The 19875-nt window shown below is 43.2% G+C and overlaps 2 protein-coding genes and 1 long non-coding RNA gene across 20 annotated transcripts; 2 read left to right on the top strand and 1 right to left on the bottom strand.

The window, feature by feature from the left end:
- The first annotated feature begins 326 nt into the window (after positions 1 to 326).
- On the top strand, positions 327 to 8575 carry LOC119556417 (mucin-2). Of its 15 annotated transcripts, none has more exons than XM_037868626.1 (2): positions 327 to 1910; positions 2844 to 8575. In XM_037868626.1, exons 1-2 carry the CDS (start codon positions 384 to 386, stop codon positions 8487 to 8489), a joined length of 7173 nt encoding a protein of 2390 aa, XP_037724554.1. In that variant the 5' UTR covers positions 327 to 383; the 3' UTR covers positions 8490 to 8575. The 15 variants fall into 15 exon arrangements, with proteins under 15 accessions (XP_037724554.1, XP_037724555.1, XP_037724553.1 ...); XM_037868627.1 differs by having other exon boundaries at positions 327 to 3527; positions 4860 to 8575; XM_037868625.1 differs by having other exon boundaries at positions 327 to 3944; positions 4860 to 8575.
- A 22-nt stretch (positions 8576 to 8597) lies between these two features.
- LOC119556418 (antigen 5 like allergen Cul n 1) lies at positions 8598 to 10164 on the bottom strand. The gene is made up of 2 exons (XM_037868630.1): positions 9401 to 10164; positions 8598 to 9019 (listed from the first exon to the last, which is right to left on the bottom strand). The coding sequence occupies exons 1-2, from the start codon at positions 10132 to 10134 to the stop codon at positions 8716 to 8718; spliced, it is 1038 nt and encodes a 345-aa protein (XP_037724558.1). The 5' UTR covers positions 10135 to 10164; the 3' UTR covers positions 8598 to 8715.
- A 5426-nt stretch (positions 10165 to 15590) lies between these two features.
- On the top strand, positions 15591 to 17222 carry LOC119557126. 4 transcript variants are annotated; one of them, XR_005220045.1, is made up of 5 exons: positions 15591 to 15879; positions 15930 to 16031; positions 16162 to 16331; positions 16393 to 16526; positions 16953 to 17222. It is a non-coding gene; the product is annotated as an uncharacterized LOC119557126 (long non-coding RNA). The 4 variants fall into 4 exon arrangements; XR_005220043.1 differs by having other exon boundaries at positions 15593 to 15879; positions 16094 to 16331; positions 16953 to 17219; XR_005220044.1 differs by having other exon boundaries at positions 15592 to 16031; positions 16953 to 17220.
- Positions 17223 to 19875: the final 2653 nt, after the last annotated feature.

Below are 19875 nucleotides of genomic sequence, written 5' to 3'. Positions count from 1 at the left end.
GTTTTAAAAAAAACCCTCTTGGCTGCGTAATGAATGAATGGGTTTGGGGAACGTGCGCCCTCAGGGGCTTCAACTACGTCGCTCCGGTTCGATAATCTTGGGCTTACGCTTATGCCAACCTTATGGAACAGGTGCGTGCCAAGGGGCGGAGCAGTGCTTCCGTTCCCGCTGCCGGAACGATCGAGCTTTCGGTCGACGTCCGGAATTCAAATTCTTGCACAGACTAGGGACCCGATTCCGCCAACGCGGCCACGGCTTAAATATGCCCTTGGGAGGGCTCAAAAGCTCAGTACCGAGGGTGTCGCACGGGTGTTCACAGCACTTTGACCCGCCCACAAAAAGGACACAATCCAAGGACAGCCAGGCAGCAGCACGTTGACAAGATGCAACTGTTCGTAATCTGCCTGCTGGTGGCCACCACGGCCGCATTCACAATGTTCGGCCCGCACATCCGCATCGTGCCTGGCCAAAAGCCCAACGAGATAGTCCTTCAATTTCGCAATCCGTGCAACAATAAAACCAGCACCACGACCCTAAAGCCGCCACCACCTGCGTGTCCAGATCATCCCACCACGCCAGCCTGTGAGCACCGCATTACCAGTCCGGCTCCCACGAAGCCTCCATGCCCTCATGCCACCACCACTCCGCACAATTGTGGGGGCGACACGACGAGTTCAAGTAGGGCCACCACTCCCAAGCCAACATTGCAAACGACTATAGGGACAACCTTCAAGACGACGACATTGAAGCCCACTGAAGGGACAACGGTCATACCGACCACTCTTAAACCCACAGAGTCAACGACAGGGAAGACCACAGAGAAGACTTCTCCCAAACCAACAACTCTGACGCCGACTGAGCCTACGACTCTGAAACCCACAGAAGGAACAACGGCCAAGCCGACAACTCTAAAACCAACTGAGCCAACGACAGTGAAGACCACAGAGAAGACGTCTGCCAAACCGACAACTCTGAAACCCACTGAGCCCACGACTCCGAAGCCCACTGAAGGAACAACGGCAAAACCAACAACTCTGAAACCAACAGCGGCAACGACAGTAAAGACCACAGAGAAGACGTCCGCGAAACCGACAACTCTGAAACCCACTGAGCCCACGACTCTGAAGCCAACTGAAGGAACAACGGCCAAACCAACAACTCTGAAACCAACAGAGGCAACGACAGTAAAGACCACAGAGCCCACGACAACTCTTAAACCAACAACTCTGAAACCAACAGAGGCAACGACAGTAAAGACCACAGAGAAGACATCCGCGAAACCGACAACTCTGAAACCCATTGAGCCCACGACTCTGAAGCCAACTGAAGGAACAACGGCCAAACCAACAACTCTGAAACCAACTGAAGGAACAACGGCCAAGCCAACAACTCTGAAAACAACAGAGGCAACGACAGTAAAGACCACAGAGAAGACATCCGCGAAACCGACAACTCTGAAACCCACTGAGCCCACGACTCTGAAACCCACTGAAGAAACAACGGCCAAACAAACAACTCAGAAACCAACTGAAAGAACAACGGCCAAGCCAACAACTCTGAAAACAACAGAGGCAACGACAGTAAAGACCACAGAGCCCACGACAACTCTTAAACCAACAACTCTGAAGCCAACAGAGGCAACGACAGTAAAGACCACAGAGAAGACGTCCGCGAAACCGACAACTCTGAAACCCATTGAGCCCACGACTCTGAAGCCAACTGAAGGAACAACGGCCAAACCAACAACTCTGAAACCAACAGAGGCAACGACAGTAAAGACCACAGAGCCCACGACAACTCTTGAACCAACAACTCTTGAACCAACAACTCTGAAACCAACAGAGGCAACGACAGTAAAGACCACAGAGCCCACGACAACTCTTAAACCAACAACTCTGAAACCAACAGAGGCAACGACAGTAAAGACCACAGAGAAGACGTCCGCGAAACCGACAACTCTGAAACCCACTGAGCCCACGACTCTGAAGCCAACTGAAGGAACAACGGCCAAACCAACAACTCTGAAACCAACTGAAGGAACAACGGCCAAACCAACTACTCTGAAACCAACAGAGGCATCGACAGTAAAGACCACAGAGCCCACGACAACTCTTAAACCAACAACTCTGAAACCAACAGAGGCAACGACAGTAAAGACCACAGAGAAGACGTCCGCGAAACCGACAACTCTGAAACCCACTGAGCCCACGACTCTGAAGCCAACTGAAGGAACAACGGCCAAACCAACAACTCTGAAACCAACAGAGGCAACGACAGTAAAGACCACAGAGCCCACGACAACTCTTAAACCAACAACTCTGAAACCAACAGAGGCAACGACAGTAAAGACCACAGAGAAGACGTCCGCGAAACCGACAACTCTGAAACCCACTGAGCCCACGACGCTGAAGCCAACTGAAGGAACAACGGCCAAGCCAACAACTCTGAAACCAACAGAGGCAACAACAGTAAAGACCACAGAGCCCACGACAACTCTTAAACCAACAACTCTGAAACCAACAGAGGCAACGACAGTAAAGACCACAGAGAAGACGTCCGCGAAACCGACAACTCTGAAACCCACTGAGCCCACGACGCTGAAGCCAACTGAAGGAACAACGGCCAAGCCAACAACTCTGAAACCAACAGAGGCAACAACAGTAAAGACCACAGAGCCCACGACAACTCTTAAACCAACAACTCTGAAACCAACAGAGGCAACGACAGTAAAGACCACAGAGAAGACGTCCGCGAAACCGACAACTCTGAAACCCACTGAGCCCACGACGCTGAAGCCAACTGAAGGAACAACGGCCAAGCCAACAACTCTGAAAACAACAGAGGCAACGACAGTAAAGACCACAGAGAAGACGTCCGCGAAACCGACAACTCTGAAACCCACTGAGCCCACGACTCTGAAGCCAACTGAAGGAACAACGGCCAAACCAACAACTCTGAAACCAACTGAAGGAACAACGGCCAAGCCAACAACTCTGAAACCAACAGAGGCAACGACAGTAAAGACCACAGAGCCCACGACAACTCTTAAACCAACAACTCTGAAACCAACAGAGGCAACGACAGTAAAGACCACAGAGCCCACGACAACTCTGAAACCAACAACTCTGAAACCAACAGAGGCAACGACAGTAAAGACCACAGAGCCCACGACAACTCTTAAGCCAACAACTCTGAAACCAACAGAGGCAACGACAGTAAAGACCACAGAGAAGACATCCGCGAAACCGACAACTCTGAAACCCACTGGGCCCACGACTCTGAAGCCAACTGAAGGAACATCGGCCAAACCAACAACTCTGAAACCAACAGAGGCAACAACAGTAAAGACCACAGAGCCCACGACAACTATAAAACCAACAACTCTGAAACCAACAGAGGCAACGACAGTAAAGACCACAGAGCCCACGACAACTATAAAACCAACAACTCTGAAACCCACTGAGCCCACGACGCTGAAGCCAACTGAAGGAACAACGGCCAAGCCAACAACTCTGAAAACAACAGAGGCAACGACAGTAAAGACCACAGAGAAGACGTCCGCGAAACCGACAACTCTGAAACCCACTGAGCCCACGACTCTGAAGCCAACTGAAGGAACAACGGCCAAACCAACAACTCTGAAACCAACTGAAGGAACAACGGCCAAACCAACAACTCTGAAAACAACAGAGGCAACGACAGTAAGGACCACAGAGAAGACGTCCGCGAAACCGACAACTCTGAAACCCACTGAGCCCACTACTCTGAAGCCAACTGAAGGAACAACGGCCAAACCAACAACTCTGAAACCAACAGAAGCAACGACAGTAAAGACCACAGAGAAGACGTCCGCGAAACCGACAACTCTGAAACCCACTGAGTCCTCGACTCTGAAGCCAACTGAAGGAACAACGGCCAAGCCAACAACTCTGAAACCAACAGAGGCAACGACAGTAAAGACCACAGAGAAGACGTCCGCGAAACCGACAACTCTGAAACCCACTGAGTCCTCGACTCTGAAGCCAACTGAAGGAACAACGGCCAAGCCAACAACTCTGAAACCAACAGAGGCAACGACAGTAAAGACCACAGAGAAGACGTCCGCGAAACCGACAACTCTGAAACCCACTGAGCCCACGACTCTGAAGCCAACTGAAGGAACAACGGCCAAACCAACAACTCTGAAACCAACTGAAGGAACAACGGCCAAGCCAACAACTCTGAAACCAACAGAGGCAACGACAGTAAAGACCACAGAGAAGACGTCCGCGAAACCGACAACTCTGAAACCCACTGAGTCCTCGACTCTGAAGCCAACTGAAGGAACAACGGCCAAGCCAACAACTCTGAAACCAACAGAGGCAACGACAGTAAAGACCACAGAGAAGACGTCCGCGAAACCGACAACTCTGAAACCCACTGAGCCCACGACTCTGAAGCCAACTGAAGGAACAACGGCCAAACCAACAACTCTGAAACCAACTGAAGGAACAACGGCCAAGCCAACAACTCTGAAACCAACAGAGGCAACGACAGTAAAGACCACAGAGAAGACGTCCGCGAAACCGACAACTCTGAAACCCACTGAGCCCACGACTCTGAAGCCAACTGAAGGAACAACGGCCAAACCAACAACTCTGAAACCAACTGAAGGAACAACGGCCAAACCAACTACTCTGAAACCAACAGAGGCAACGACAGTAAAGACCACAGAGCCCACGACAACTCTTAAACCAACAACTCTGAAACCAACAGAGGCAACGACAGTAAAGACCACAGAGACCACGACAACTCTGAAACCAACAGAGGCAACGACAGTAAAGACCACAGAGCCCACGACAACTCTGAAACCAACAGAGGCAACGACAGTAAAGACCACAGAGAAGACGTCCGCGAAACCGACAACTCTGAAACCCACTGAGCCCACGACTCTGAAGCCAACTGAAGGAACAACGGCCAAACCAACAACTCTGAAACCAACTGAAGGAACAACGGCCAAACCAACTACTCTGAAACCAACAGAGGCAACGACAGTAAAGACCACAGAGCCCACGACAACTCTTAAACCAACAACTCTGAATCCAACAGAGGCAACGACAGTAAAGACCACAGAGAAGACGTCCGCGAAACCGACAACTCTGAAACCCACTGAGCCCACGACTCTGAAGCCAACTGAAGGAACAACGGCCAAACCAACAACTCTGAAACCAACTGAAGGAACAACGGCCAAACCCACTACTCTGAAACCAACAGAGGCATCGACAGTAAAGACCACAGAGCCCACGACAACTCTTAAACCAACAACTCTGAAACCAACAGAGGCAACGACAGTAAAGACCACAGAGAAGACGTCCGCGAAACCGACAACTCTGAAACCCACTGAGCCCACGACGCTGAAGCCAACTGAAGGAACAACGGCCAAGCCAACAACTCTGAAACCAACAGAGGCAACAACAGTAAAGACCACAGAGCCCACGACAACTCTTAAACCAACAACTCTGAAACCAACAGAGGCAACAACAGTAAAGACCACAGAGCCCACGACAACTCTTAAACAAACAACTCTGAAACCAACAGAGGCAACAACAGTAAAGACCACAGAGCCCACGACAACTCTTAAACCAACAACTCTGAAACCAACAGAGGCAACGACAGTAAAGACCACAGAGACCACGACAACTCTGAAACCAACAGAGGCAACGACAGTAAAGACCACAGAGCCCACGACAACTCTGAAACCAACAGAGGCAACGACAGTAAAGACCACAGAGAAGACGTCCGCGAAACCGACAACTCTGAAACCCACTGGGCCCACGACTCTGAAGCCAACTGAAGGAACAACGGCCAAACCAACAACTCTGAAACCAACAGAGGCAACAACAGTAAAGACCACAGAGCCCACGACAACTCTTAAACCAACAACTCTGAAACCAACAGAGGCAACAACAGTAAAGACCACAGAGCCCACGACAACTCTTAAACCAACAACTCTGAAACCAACAGAGGCAACGACAGTAAAGACCACAGAGAAGACGTCCGCGAAACCGACAACTCTGAAACCCACTGAGCCCACGACTCTGAAGCCAACTGAAGGAACAACGGCCAAACCAACAACTCTGAAACCAACTGAAGGAACAACGGCCAAACCAACTACTCTGAAACCAACAGAGGCATCGACAGTAAAGACCACAGAGCCCACGACAACTCTTAAACCAACAACTCTGAAACCAACAGAGGCAACGACAGTAAAGACCACAGAGAAGACGTCCGCGAAACCGACAACTCTAAAACCCACTGAGCCCACGACTCTGAAGCCAACTGAAGGAACAACGGCCAAACCAACAACTCTGAAACCAACAGAGGCAACGACAGTAAAGACCACAGAGCCCACGACAACTCTTAAACCAACAACTCTGAAACCAACAGAGGCAACGACAGTAAAGACCACAGAGAAGACGTCCGCGAAACCGACAACTCTGAAACCCACTGAGCCCACGACTCTGAAGCCAACTGAAGGAACAACGGCCAAACCAACAACTCTGAAACCAACAGAGGCAACGACAGTTAAGACCACAGAGCCCACGACAACTCTTAAACCAACAACTCTGAAACCAATAGAGGCAACGACAGTAAAGACCACAGAGACCACGACAACTCTGAAACCAACAGAGGCTACGACAGTAAAGACCACAGAGAAGACGTCCGCGAAACCGACAACTCTGAAACCCACTGAGCCCACGACTCTGAAGCCAACTGAAGGAACAACGGCCAAGCCAACAACTCTGAATCCAACAGAGGCAACAACAGTAAAGACCACAGAGCCCACGACAACTCTTAAACCAACAACTCTGAAACCAACAGAGGCAACGACAGTAAAGACCACAGAGAAGACGTCCGCGAAACCGACAACTCTGAAACCCACTGAGCCCACGACTCTGAAGCCAACTGAAGGAACAACGGCCAAGCCAACAACTCTGAAACCAACAGAGGCAACAACAGTAAAGACCACAGAGCCCACGACAACTCTTAAACCAACAACTCTGAAACCAACAGAGGCAACGACAGTAAAGACCACAGAGACCACGACAACTCTGAAACCAACAGAGGCTACGACAGTAAAGACCACAGAGAAGACGTCCGCGAAACCGACAACTCTGAAACCCACTGAGCCCACGACTCTGAAGCCAACTGAAGGAACAACGGCCAAGCCAACAACTCTGAATCCAACAGAGCCAACGACAGTAAAGACCACAGAGACCACGACAACTCTGAAACCAACAGAGGCAACGACAGTAAAGACCACAGAGCCCACGACAACTCTGAAACCAACAGAGGCAACGACAGTAAAGACCACAGAGAAGACGTCCGCGAAACCGACAACTCTGAAACCCACTGAGCCCACGACTCTGAAGCCAACTGAAGGAACAACGGCCGAGCCAACAACTCTGAAACCAACTGAAGGAACAACGGCCAAACCAACAACTCTGAAACCAACAGAGGCAACGACAGTTAAGACCACAGAGCCCACGACAACTCTGAAACCAACAACTCTGAAACCAACAGAGGCAACGACAGTAAAGACCACAGAGACCACGACAACTCTGAAACCAACAACTCTGAAGCCAACAGAGGCTACGACAGTAAAGACCACAGAGAAGACGTCCGCGAAACCGACAACTCTGAAACCCACTGAGCCCACGACTCTGAAGCCAACTGAAGGAACAACGGCCAAACCAACAACTCTGAAACCAACTGAAGGAACAACGGCCAAACCAACAACTCTGAAACCAACAGAGGCAACGACAGTTAAGACCACAGAGCCCACATCAACTCTTAAACCAACAACTCTGAAACCAACAGAGGCAACGACAGTAAAGACCACAGAGACCACGACAACTCTGAAACCAACAACTCTGAAACCAACAGAGGCTACGACAGTAAAGACCACAAAGCAGACGTCCGCGAAACCGACAACTTTAAAACCCACTGAGCCCACGACTCTGAAGCCAACTGAAGGAACAACGGCCAAGCCAACAACTCTGAATCCAACAGAGCCAACGACAGTAAAGACCACAGAGACCACGACAACTCTGAAACCAACAGAGGCAACGACAGTAAAGACCACAGAGCCCACGACAACTCTGAAACCAACAGAGGCAACGACAGTAAAGACCACAGAGAAGACGTCTGCAGAACCTACAACTCTGAATCCTTCTGAGCCAACAACAGGTAAGACGACAGAGCAAACATTTGTCGAACCGACAACTTTGAAACCCACTGAACCCACGACTCTTAAGCCAACTGAAGGAACAACGGTCAAACTTACAACTCTGAAACCCACTAAGCGAACGTCTCTGAAGCCCACTAAGCGTACAAAGACGAAGAAGACAACCATTGCGACTACTACGACCACCGCAACTCTTCCTCCGTTTAATATCTTTGATGTGATAACTGAAGCGGCATTAACAGCTGCGGCTGATGTTTTGTAAAAGGCTCGAAACACTAATTGCATTAAGCTTGTTTAAGTCTTAATCAAATTCTAATAATAATAAACAATATTCTAATAAACACTCAACCATAGTTAGCACAAAATTATATTAATATTTTTAGAAGATTTTTAATTGCTTAAACACTAGCAAAAAAATGTATGTTATGTAACTTATGCCAGGTAAGTGACTACGAGTATTATTTCCTTATCCTATTGATTGATTCGTTTCACAGGGGTATATTATTGTCCAGGGTGTTATCGTCCTCGGCGCTTTCCTCGCTCTCAACATCGTTCGTAGGGTCCCGCCAATCGCACAGGCCGGGGAACTTCTCGCTGATCCGGTGCTGGGGGCACTTGGAACCCGCCGGACCCGATTGGTAAATGGGTTCCTCTAATATGTTGTTGTAGTCATAGTTGCACGTCAGCATGAACTGGAAGCGATTGGAATTGGGTTCCAGGAAGCGGATAGCAGCGCAGCCCACCCGACTCACTCGATCCGAGACCATAAGGGTGAAATGTCCAATCTTCTTGCTGTGGGTCAAAAATATTCAGATTAAAAGATAACTCTTATAGACAACTCTGTCAACGAAAGTTCTTACTAGAGTATATTTACTCTACTAACAATGCTAAAGTTATTTTCAGAAATACTTTACTGCTGTACCCAAACCCATTAAAGTAATGCTGACAATGCTATATAAACATAAAAATATTTAGTAGCAGGGTAATCATTACGCAAGTGAATCTGCTTATATAAGAAGTGTTTGAAAAAGCTGTTCTATTAGTAAATGACAAAAACTCTAATGCGAATAATAAATCTAAAATATGTAGTGGTAACTGCATTTATCGTGTAATGTATTCGGTTTTAATTACGTTTTTCAAGATTTCTTATTTATGTGGATGGGATTAACTTACCCCTGCGGATGTCGGCGATAGCTATCGATGAAGCTCTGGTCGGCATCCTGGTACTCGCGGAACCAGTTGATCACAAAGGACTTCATGCGCCGCGAATGCGACTTGAACTCGCGTCCAATCCAAAAGTAACCGATGTTCTGACCGCTGAACTTGAAGCGCGGCGTATTGCGGCACTTGTCGTGGGCGAATTGGCAGCGTTTGGCATGCAGGGCTGCCATTTGCTCCAGTTCGTTGTCCCAGCGCAGGAGCGGCATGTGGGCGGCACTTTGATAGCCCTCGAGTTTTCCGCTGGCGATCTTTGATCTGGCCAAATTGTGCATGTCCAGCAGGAGTTGGCGGCGCCGATCGCTCATATCCAGGAGCTTGGGCTCCGGTCCACAGGCGGGGGAAAAGCTGCCATCGTTGCCGCAAGCGGTATGTGGTTCATTAACCACGTGCGTTCCATTGTACAGCTCACATAATTCCGGCACACAATAGCCGGCTGTGGGGTGTGTAGCCGCTCTGGGCAGTAGAGTCCTCGTGGGCGGTGCAGCCTTGGTTGGTGGTGGTGGCTTGGTAGGCGGTGGTGCCCTGGTTGGCGGTGGTGCCCTGGCTGGCGGTGGAGCTCTAGTAGGTGGTGGTGCCCTGGTGGTCACAGCTCCCGTTAAACCTCCTTGACAATCCAAAATCAAAAGGAGCACTGCAGGCGCCCAAAGAACGGCGGCCACGCTGCACTTGCTCAACAATCTCGGCATCTTGACGGTCAACACGCTACTGATTGGAGGTAGAGCAGCACTTTGGGTTTATGAATGGATCTCTGGCTAAACCATCGACGAGCTCGGCTGGCGTCGCTGCTTTTCCCACATCTTGGGGTTGGGCAGCGCTGCGGGGCCTCACAACTGGTTCTCATTAGAAAGAAATTAGCCATGGGAATTAGTGGAGCTTTAACATGAGGACATCGGATCTGGCCATTCTTAGAATATTATCTTAATCACAATTTTAATAGTCTTCGGTGTGATTAGGTGGAAATTAGCTATTGAAATAAGTCATTAATAGAAGGGAACCTTTAAACTTAAGATATTCACAAGTCGAACATCGAATTTGATGTTTTTTCTATCACAATAATTTTATCTAAAATTATATATATCTGAAATTCAGGCTTTACTACTTGATATCAAATATAATATCATATTGAAACATTAAATACATTTTGAATTTTATATTTCATATAATCCCAATATTTTTAAGATAAGATATTATTAAGATTATTATTATTATATGTTTATGATAAGAAGTTCCTTAATATCCTCAGGTTTGTTGAGAGCAAGTAATTAAAAGTTACTTACGATAGTATTTTTTTTTTTTCCAGTGAAGATTGGGTTTTTTAGGAACTGGACACCCTGTGCGCAACACTCTTCCCCATCTAGCTTCCCTAATTGCACCACTAGATCACTCGTACATATAACACCCCTACAGCACCCCCATATCACCGCCGAACCGAATCAAACTGAACCGATTCGAACCGATCATCCGTGGTGAACCGGTTTGGCGTCGGCCCAACGCTCCGGGCGTCGATGGTTGGGGTAAGTCTGTGTATAAGTCTGGGTCTGGCCCCCCTGTAAGTGGTATAATCAGTTACCGCCGGCAAGTGTGGGAAAAATGCTCGCTTCAAGGCAATTGCCGATAAGTAGCCGAGCCGGGGAATTATTATTGACTTTCCGCACAGTTTTACAAAACTACTAACCCGGCTAAGAGCCGTTAACACAACACAAACAACTGTCGTAAACCCAAAAAAAAAGAAAAAATAAAACAGCACAACAAATGTACAGAACGCAGAAAAATACAGAGATTAAAGAAACGTAGACAGAAACGTGCCTCACACCTAATCGGCGTTAATTAAAATAACAATGCTTCGACAGCTGAAGCTTCGCACTAAAAAAACTAACAAAAGCAAAATGCGAGTTATGCAAAAAACCGGGAACGCCAATAATACCAAAAAAATAAAACAACTTATGATTATGACTCGGACCGTTGTGACGTCGAATGGCCATCCCCGATAGAGCAAAAAATAATGGTCCCAGACGTTTATTGGTTCTGGATCTGAGTCTGGGTCAATTTTTTTTATATTGGTTTTATAAATCCATAAACGACATCCAATTCATTTCAGCTTAGGAAATTACGATTTCTTAAATTTACTTGGTAAAAATAACAATTCAGATCCGTATCCTAATAAAAATAAAAGTGTCTGAAAGGGTATTGTCCACCTGAGCTACCATGAAACACAAAATATGTTCTATGTAATTTGTCACGTGCCATATTATGGGATCGTAAAGTATCTTATTTTGAAATATTTTTCGCTTGAATCTGTGTACCAGGCTATTTGAGTTTTCAGACCATTGGTTAAAAAATCTAGATTCAGCTTTTTTTTTTTGTTGGTCAATTGCGATGCTTTATTGGCTCTATAACATCACCGAGTTTCATTATGCAAATTATAAAATATACTTTCTTCGTATTGAAATACTCTTAATTATATTCTGCCCCAATTTTCTCAATAATCATTGATTCTTGAAATTGTTGATTCTTGAAAAGGTGACTCAACAAGTCTTGGGTTTTATTGGCTGACTCAATTGAAGTTCTCCTTATAAAATTGGTAAAATATACTTTCTTCGTATTGAAATACTTTTAGTTATATTCTGCACCAATTTTCCCATTAATCATTGATTCTTGAAATTTATGCGTCACTCTCATAGATAATTTGATTTTTCAATTAAAGTGCCACTTGCAATTTCCATTCAACAAGTCTTGGGTTTTATTGGCTGACTCAATTGAAGTTCTCCCGCATATATGATTAGCAAGATATGATTATGAATGATTTGTGCGCTTCTATCGGGCCGCAACCGCAATAGTTGTTATATGGTTGCTTTACGATCTCTGCTGGTCTCCAGACCTGTACTCGTATTTCGTCGACAGCATCTCTCAACGGCTGTTGTAATTAAAGATCTCTTGGCATCACACTATCATCAGATAGATCAGTCAAATTCAAAGTCAAAGTTAAAGTTGGAGAAGTTCGCGTGTTTTGGTAAGGGACGAACGCGCGGCGCATATATATAATTTGCATAGAAAATGATTAATCACGCAGCGATTAATTGCCACCGACGTCAACGCTGCAGTTGTTAAGTAAAAACAATAAATTTAGCAGCGACTAAACATAAATTACGCTGAAAATGTGTACGAAAATACATTTGGGGACGGGCAGAACCGCTCGGCGTTATGATTGGCAGCATAATTACCATATGTCTGGCTGCCCAGCGACCGCTGCACTTCCTCATTCTGTAATTACACCAATTGCGGCAGTACATCACGTTAAGCGTGACGCCACCTGACCTCAGGGTCGCCGATAATCATATTGGAATGCCAGATCTATATCTATATCTACATCTATGGATGTGTCGCCAAACAAGAAGTGTTTGTGGCGGAAGTGCAGGCACAATTGATTGTCCAAGAAAGGGGTGAAGATTTTTAATGGGTTCCAAAAGATAAAGAGGTTCCACCATTTCAATCTGAAGTCTGATATGACAGGCCTCTAATAAGATAAGATTTATTACTTTAAAGATTATAGATTTTTATATCCATTTTTATCTTAGTTATGACTATGTTTTCGAAGGCTTGCATAAGTGTTCCCACAATATCTAAAGCTATCTATATTTTAAAGCTCATAATGCTAATAGATTTAATTCCTTAAAATTTTATTATAAAGTGTATCATTATTACTATATTAAATATTATTATATCTTTATTGTTATAGTTGTTAAATTTTCAACACATTTTTATGACCCTATTATTAATTGCAAAATTCTTTTTAATGCTAAGAGGTGACCCAAATCTGTATTTCTGGAGACCATAACGTAATCAATTGAGTTCCGAAAAATCTAAATGTTATACTTCTATAAGCCTATGGTAGTTTTTTTTATAATATTTTATTTTAGCAATGTTTTATTATGTTTTCCTAAAGAGTTCTTAGTTCTTAGTGGCGTTTAATCAAAGTCATCTTGTTTCGAGCCTAAGTTAACCGGCCTTAATCGGTGCACGGCCACACAACGATTGCGTCACAGCTTCTGGGTGGCTTTCTAATGTCCGGCGATGAAGGCTCCCATCATAATTAGCATATTTCGCCCAGTGTCTTTTGGCCTGGCCAGCGGTGATCTCTTTGTGTCCGTGTGATTGTGTGATTGTGTGAGCCACATAATTGCTGGCAACAGAACGTGACGTTTGCAGTGGCGACTTCGTGTCGTGGGTTGTTCGGCTGTTGGGTTGTTGGGTTGTTGGGTTGTTACCTTGGCAATTAGTTGGTCGAATCTGCCAAGACATAATTACACGATGCAGCTCCCCTAAATCTACGGAACTTTGGTCCCTTTCATCTGTGTGTGCTTTGTTTACATTTCGGTAGTTTACCGTTTTAATTAAGGGGAATTATCAAAAACGTTCCTTGTGTTTTTGCCAACCAGATGTTCTTCTTGGCGTTACCCCTTTTAAAATTGTTGAAAAAATTGGGTAAATATTGCTAAATTATTTATTTTATAAAGTCTGTAATAATTATCCAAAAATAGAGCCATTTAGATAATTATCCCAAAGGTTTTATAGTGCATAAAGCACACATTTGAAGGTTGAAATGCCAGCTATGGCCTTATGACACTGGCTTGATTTTTGATCAACTGACTAGATTTAATTCAAAAATTCATAGCTACCTAAACATGAACTATATATAAATCCTTAATTAAATTATTGTTCAGTTGTACTCCCTTTTATTTTAACGTTGCCACGAATCTAAAATAAGTCCAGTCTTTAGTCAAAAATCATGGAAGTGCCATAATGCCTTAAGATTAAAACTATTAAGAAAATTAAATAGATATTTTAAAATTGTTTATAAAATAATATATATGATTAATATAATTATCAATTCAAATCTGTAATATTTTTCAATAAAATAGTTATATTATAATGCTTTTGTTTTTGATGATTTGTAGTACATAAAGCATAGATTTAACGGTCAAAGTACCAGTTAAGGCCATATGATACTAGCTTAATTTTTTTACCAACTGACTAGATTTCTTTCAGAAATTCATGGCAACCTTAATATGATTAAAATCGAATTTAATAATCAAATCGTTATTAAGTTGTTGCCACTTTAATCTCTTGGTTGTCACGATTTTCCTAATTAAATTGTTCTAGTGTCATAAGGTCTTAAGAATGTGCCATAAAATGTATATTATATTTTTTAGAAACTGAGATTTCTTTTGTATTATTTTGTAGACTTTTGATCTAATTATAATATTTTATAACGAAATCACACTTGTTGGATCCTGAAATTGTAATCTAATTTTGGGATGAGAATTCGAGAGCATTGTGATATTTTTGGATGCTATTTCCGGCTTGTGTCTTGGCTTGTAATATTGCATTTTTCCGAAAGTGGTTTGCTGGCTTTTCCCGCCTTTCCCCTGGTAAATCGTTGCTGTTGTCCGATGCCATTACTATTGTCAGCCAGTTGTCAGGTGTTGGCAGTGGGCTAGCTGCATTTCATTTTCATTTTCATTTCATTTTATTAAATTTAATTTTCGGCTTTGTCTCTCCGGCCATGTGTGCGTGTGTGTGTGTATCTGCACTAATTAAATTCATGGTGAAATTTTTCTAATTAAAAGTTTACTAATGAAATTTATGCAGCTGCTGTTGCCAATGCTGCTGTCTGCTTTTGCGTGGGAGTGTATGTGTTTGGGTTGGTCGAAAGCCCAAAAGTCGCGCTTTCAATTAAAAATCGCCACGAACGGTCGGGATTTTGCGTAGATTGGAAGGAGGGTGGGATTGGGGGATTTTACACACGGACAGCTGGCCAGCTTGATGTGCTCGTATTAGATTTGTATTAAATTGCATTTTTGTGGTTATTATTTATTTCATTGCATTTCGCAGCACTTTCACGTCTCACATCAGCCTGACTGCATATTTATTTATTTTATTTTTTTTTTATCTTACTTATTTTATTTATTCGCGTAAACAACTGCGTGGGCAAGTTAATGCAATCAAATGTGGCATAATTAAAAACTAATATCGATTGGATTGAAGGAAGGGAATTTTTGGGGTGTTCTTGTGGGTTTGTTTATCAACTACATGTAAATAAATGAGCAGGCCTTGATTAAGTTGATTATATAGATATTATTTACACATTGTCATTATCCCCAGGCCATTCAAACAAACAGTACTCTTATTTTATTCGGTGCAACATTTTCTCAACGAGGCTGATTCATTTCGATTGGAATAATGCCTCCATATAATATTGCTAGAAAGCGAAGCAGGTCGCCAGACACTGATAGTGACATCATGGATCAGCCCCCAATAAAACGAGCTAAGCTCTTCGGAGATCTGGAAGTAGAGAAGAGGTCTTTCGATTCGGTCTTACAAACGAACAAGGCTACCTATAAATCGCCGGATGAAACACCTAACCAATCCGAGTAAATATTTATTCTACATGGTATAAGAAAAAAATAATCATCTTCCTTAGCCTAATGATTGAAAGAAGAACATTGAGATTAATAGATCATTTATTGGGCTGGAAGTTGAGTTAACTGATATAAAATGGCACACTCTTTGGATAAAAAAATTGGTAAGGTCTGGAAATTTCAAATGCATAATGATAAATATTTATAAGATACAATTTGGAAACAGATTATTATATGAAAACTTATCCTTAAAATCCTTGATGGGTGTAAAAAAATTCGATTTGGCGTTTGCAGTGTTTATAGTTGGAAGTTAATATCCTTGATGGACCTCAAGGCAAGCGGTATATGTAAGACCGGAGTAATTTTGATCCGTCTCAAACTGGCGATCAAAAATATAATATTTTTTGGCATCAAAATTGAATTAGTATATATATATTGATACAGTCTTTGGATAAGAAAATTAGGTAGGTACTCAATATATACCTATAATTTGCAAACAGATTATAATATAATATCTTAAATTAGATTTGGCATCTAAACTGGGCTGACGAATATCCAATTATTCGTTTTCATAGTTGTATATCATTATCATGAATACCTTGGACCGGAGTGCGTTTTCGACAAGTGCGGAGTGTCCTTCTTGAAGACGGGAGTATTAGGTAATTACATGCACACGAGGCAACTCAATTACGGAAGCGTTTTGCGCCATGTGGCGGCTGCCAAGAATTTCATTTGGTTGCCAAGTCACGTGATGTGCAACAGCAGCAGCCGCTTGTGGGTAACGTTATGTTGGGGGTCGGGGGTCGGGGTTCAGGGGTCAAACGCTGACCCGACACAATGATAAACTGCGTGCCGCAATATGAGGCACCACAGCCGCAGAACTTTTGGCCAAGTGCTGCGCGTAGGAGAACCGGCCTGCCGCTAATTTATGTCCTCCTTCCTGGCCCTTTCGCCCCCCCCTTAAAAGATGGATCCTGGCCGATGGCCAGAGTCCTTCGGATGGACTCGCCAGTGTTTAACATGCGCCGACTGCCCTTCTAGTTTTCCCTCCATTTTCTCAATTTCTTCTTTTTTTTTTTCGGCAGCGACATGGTCAACTGGCACATGCCATTCCCAGCGGCACGCTCCGGGGGCATCAATATTCCCGACGCTGGACGCGCATGGCCACCTCCGGAGGGGCATGGCAATCGCAGGACCACCGAGGCTCCCAAGACACAGAGATGCACTGGGGGAAAAGACGCCACCGCAGCGGTTCCAGCCCAATTCAAGAGGTAAATGACAGTGCTACAAGTTCGGCCCTCAAGTCATGTTGTTCTTCAGTTCAACTTATAAATTGGCATTTAAATGGAAAAATAAATTGTAAATTGAAAACAATTAGCCCGACTTTTTTACAGTTTATAAACTATATATTATATTTATTTTTAATAAAACTAGAGGTTTGCGCTTTGAAATACGTACAATTGTCTATGCATAATTTTTTGAAATTTCAGTTAAATATAAAAATGATTCAATGTTATATTATAATACATAGTTATAGCCATTCAATAAATGTGATAAGACAAGATATTAAAAACATTTGTCTACAACTTCTACTTGCTGATTTTTGGGATATAATAAAAAAAGTTGACATATACCGAAATCATTTAGGTTAGGGATATGTAAACCATTTAATTATGCTAAAATATGCAGCTTCGGAAAAATCTACGTTATGTAAATCAAATCTGTAAGCAATTTAAAATAGTTTTAGACTGTTTATTTACAATGTCAAACTGTGTTGGTATTTTCTCTTTAAAAAATAACCCTTTTGCCCTGTAGTTTTCTGTCAGTGTGCCGTGGCCAATACAATACAGGCACAAAGACAGGAGCCAAGGCTAAAACACAGTCAAAATATTGACACGACTTGCTCTTGGCCGAGCTCTTTGTTGCGCTTTATTGACACTGCCCAAGGACGTGCATCGTATCCGTATCCGTATCCTCCTGCCCTCCGCATCCTGCCCATCCCCGCCATCCCCGCCATCCCTGCTTGCCACTTTGTGCCTTCTGTCTGCCGACTTCCTTTTAATCTCGTTCCCAAATTGGCCGATTTTAAAGACATTTGCCTTGCTTCGAATGGCTTGCATTTTGAAATTCGTTTACTTCAATAATGCCAAATAATGGCTGAGATTTCGTTGGCCGATTTATATGTATTTTCCACCGGCTGGCTGGCTGGCTGGCTGGCTCCTTTTCCCTTTTCCCGAAGACACGCTCGCTTTCTCACGTATGTGGTTGGTTTTTTTGAAATATCGCTGGTATTTGTTTTGTATTTTGTATTTCTCATTTTCCCTTTATTTATGCTCGTTTCGTTTTGTATTTTTTTTGGATTTTCCTTAGGTTGGCTTTTGTCTTTGCCGCATTCGAGAAAAAGGAGCGTGTTTGGCTTAGGCGATTTGCACGGCTTCGAACTAATGCAAAACGGTCTTTCGTTTGTGGGTGAAAACTCAAAGATAGAATCTGCGCAATCATTGCAAACGTAGTGCAAACTTTCAAGTCTTAGAGGGACCAATCTAAGCTGAAATAAAAAGAAGTACCAAATAACTATTTATTTTTGACCAATTTACGGCTTTTTTTGCGAGAAATGTGAAAAGTTAAAAATGTCCAGGTTTGAATGCCAATGGATTGGAAATTAAGCAACGAGCTCAACGAGGTATGACATTCTACGATCTGACGTATATTTTCTTTATAGCAGCAAAAAAACTGAATTTTTAATGCGAAAAATGGACTTACGATATTTGTCAAAACTACGAAATTCAGATTTTAGTCAAAAATACGATTTTTTTTCCAGTTTTTCAATCGTAGTTTAGTCAAATCAAGGCATACAGCTAAAAGACCGACTGCTTTGAACAGCTTGCTACCCATGCTAACGATTCCAATCACTTTAAGGAAAATTTATTTTTTGGCCAATTTTCGCATTTTTTGTAAGGGGTTACATCATCTTTTTTTGCGAAAAATGGCAAAAATGAAAAATTTTCAGGTTAGAATGTGAATTGATTGGAAATTAAACTACGAGCTCAACGAGGCATGACATTCCTCATTCAGACTTATATTTTTATTATGGCAGCAAAAAAAACTGAGTTTTTAGGGAAAAAAATGGGGGTCAGATTTTTCTCAAAAACACGAGATTCAGATTTTAGTCAAAAACGCGATTTTTCTTTCTGGATTTTCAATCGTAGTTTAGCCAAATCAAGTCGTACAGCTAAAAGACCGACTGTTTTGAACAGCTTGCTAAAAATACTAACGATCCCCATCACTTTTAGGAAAATTTATTTTTTGACAAATTTTCTCATTTTTTGTAAGGGGTTACATCATCTTTTTTTGCGAAAAATGGCAAAAATAAAAAATTTTCAGGTTAGAATGCCAATCGATTAGAAATTAAACTACGAGCTCAACGAGGTATGACATTCCTCATTCTGACTTATATTTTTGTTATGGCAGCCAAAAAACGAAATTTTTAGGGCGAAAAAAATGCGAAATTTTTTTTCGGGTTTTCTATCGTAGTTTAGCCAAATCAAGTCGTACAGCAAAAAGACCGACTGTTTTGAGCAGCTTGCTAAATATGCTAACGATCCCCATCATTTTAAGGAAAATTTATTTTTGGCCAATTTTGCCATTTTTTGTAAGGCATCGTCTGTTTTTGCGAAAAATCTGAAAAGTTAAAAATTTCAAGGTTTGAATGCCAATGGATTGGAAATTAAGCAACGAGCTCATCGAGATACGACATTCCTTATTCGGACCTTTATTTGCGTTATGCCAGCCAAAACAGTGATTTCTTACTTTAAAATATTATATTTCTTTTAAAAGGCTATTTCATTAAAAGATCTTAACGGAATTCCCATTGATTGCATATTTCCCACTCAACACCTTTTACTGTCATTTTGCTCGCCCCATGACTTTTATTTCGCCACAAATGTCAAAGGTTTAACGTAAGTCAGTTGACTTGAGCACATCCAGATTGCATGGCGTAAATAGTGC

Source organism: Drosophila subpulchrella, chromosome X (genome assembly GCF_014743375.2).
Source record: "Drosophila subpulchrella strain 33 F10 #4 breed RU33 chromosome X, RU_Dsub_v1.1 Primary Assembly, whole genome shotgun sequence".
In the NCBI taxonomy this organism is placed as follows: Eukaryota; Metazoa; Arthropoda; class Insecta; order Diptera; family Drosophilidae; genus Drosophila; species Drosophila subpulchrella.
The sequence above is the reverse complement of the archived record's forward strand: the minus strand, read 5'-3'. Positions and strand labels throughout refer to the sequence as shown.

Coding starts and splice junctions, on each gene's coding strand:
- LOC119556418 (XM_037868630.1), bottom strand. CDS start 10,134: ATGCCGAGATTGTTGAGCAAGTGCAGCGTGGCCGCCGTTCTTTGGGCG. Junction 9,020..9,400: donor TATCGCCGACATCCGCAGGG/GTAAGTTAATCC, acceptor TTTGACCCACAG/CAAGAAGATTGGACATTTCA.
- LOC119556417 (XM_037868614.1), top strand. CDS start 384: ATGCAACTGTTCGTAATCTGCCTGCTGGTGGCCACCACGGCCGCATTC.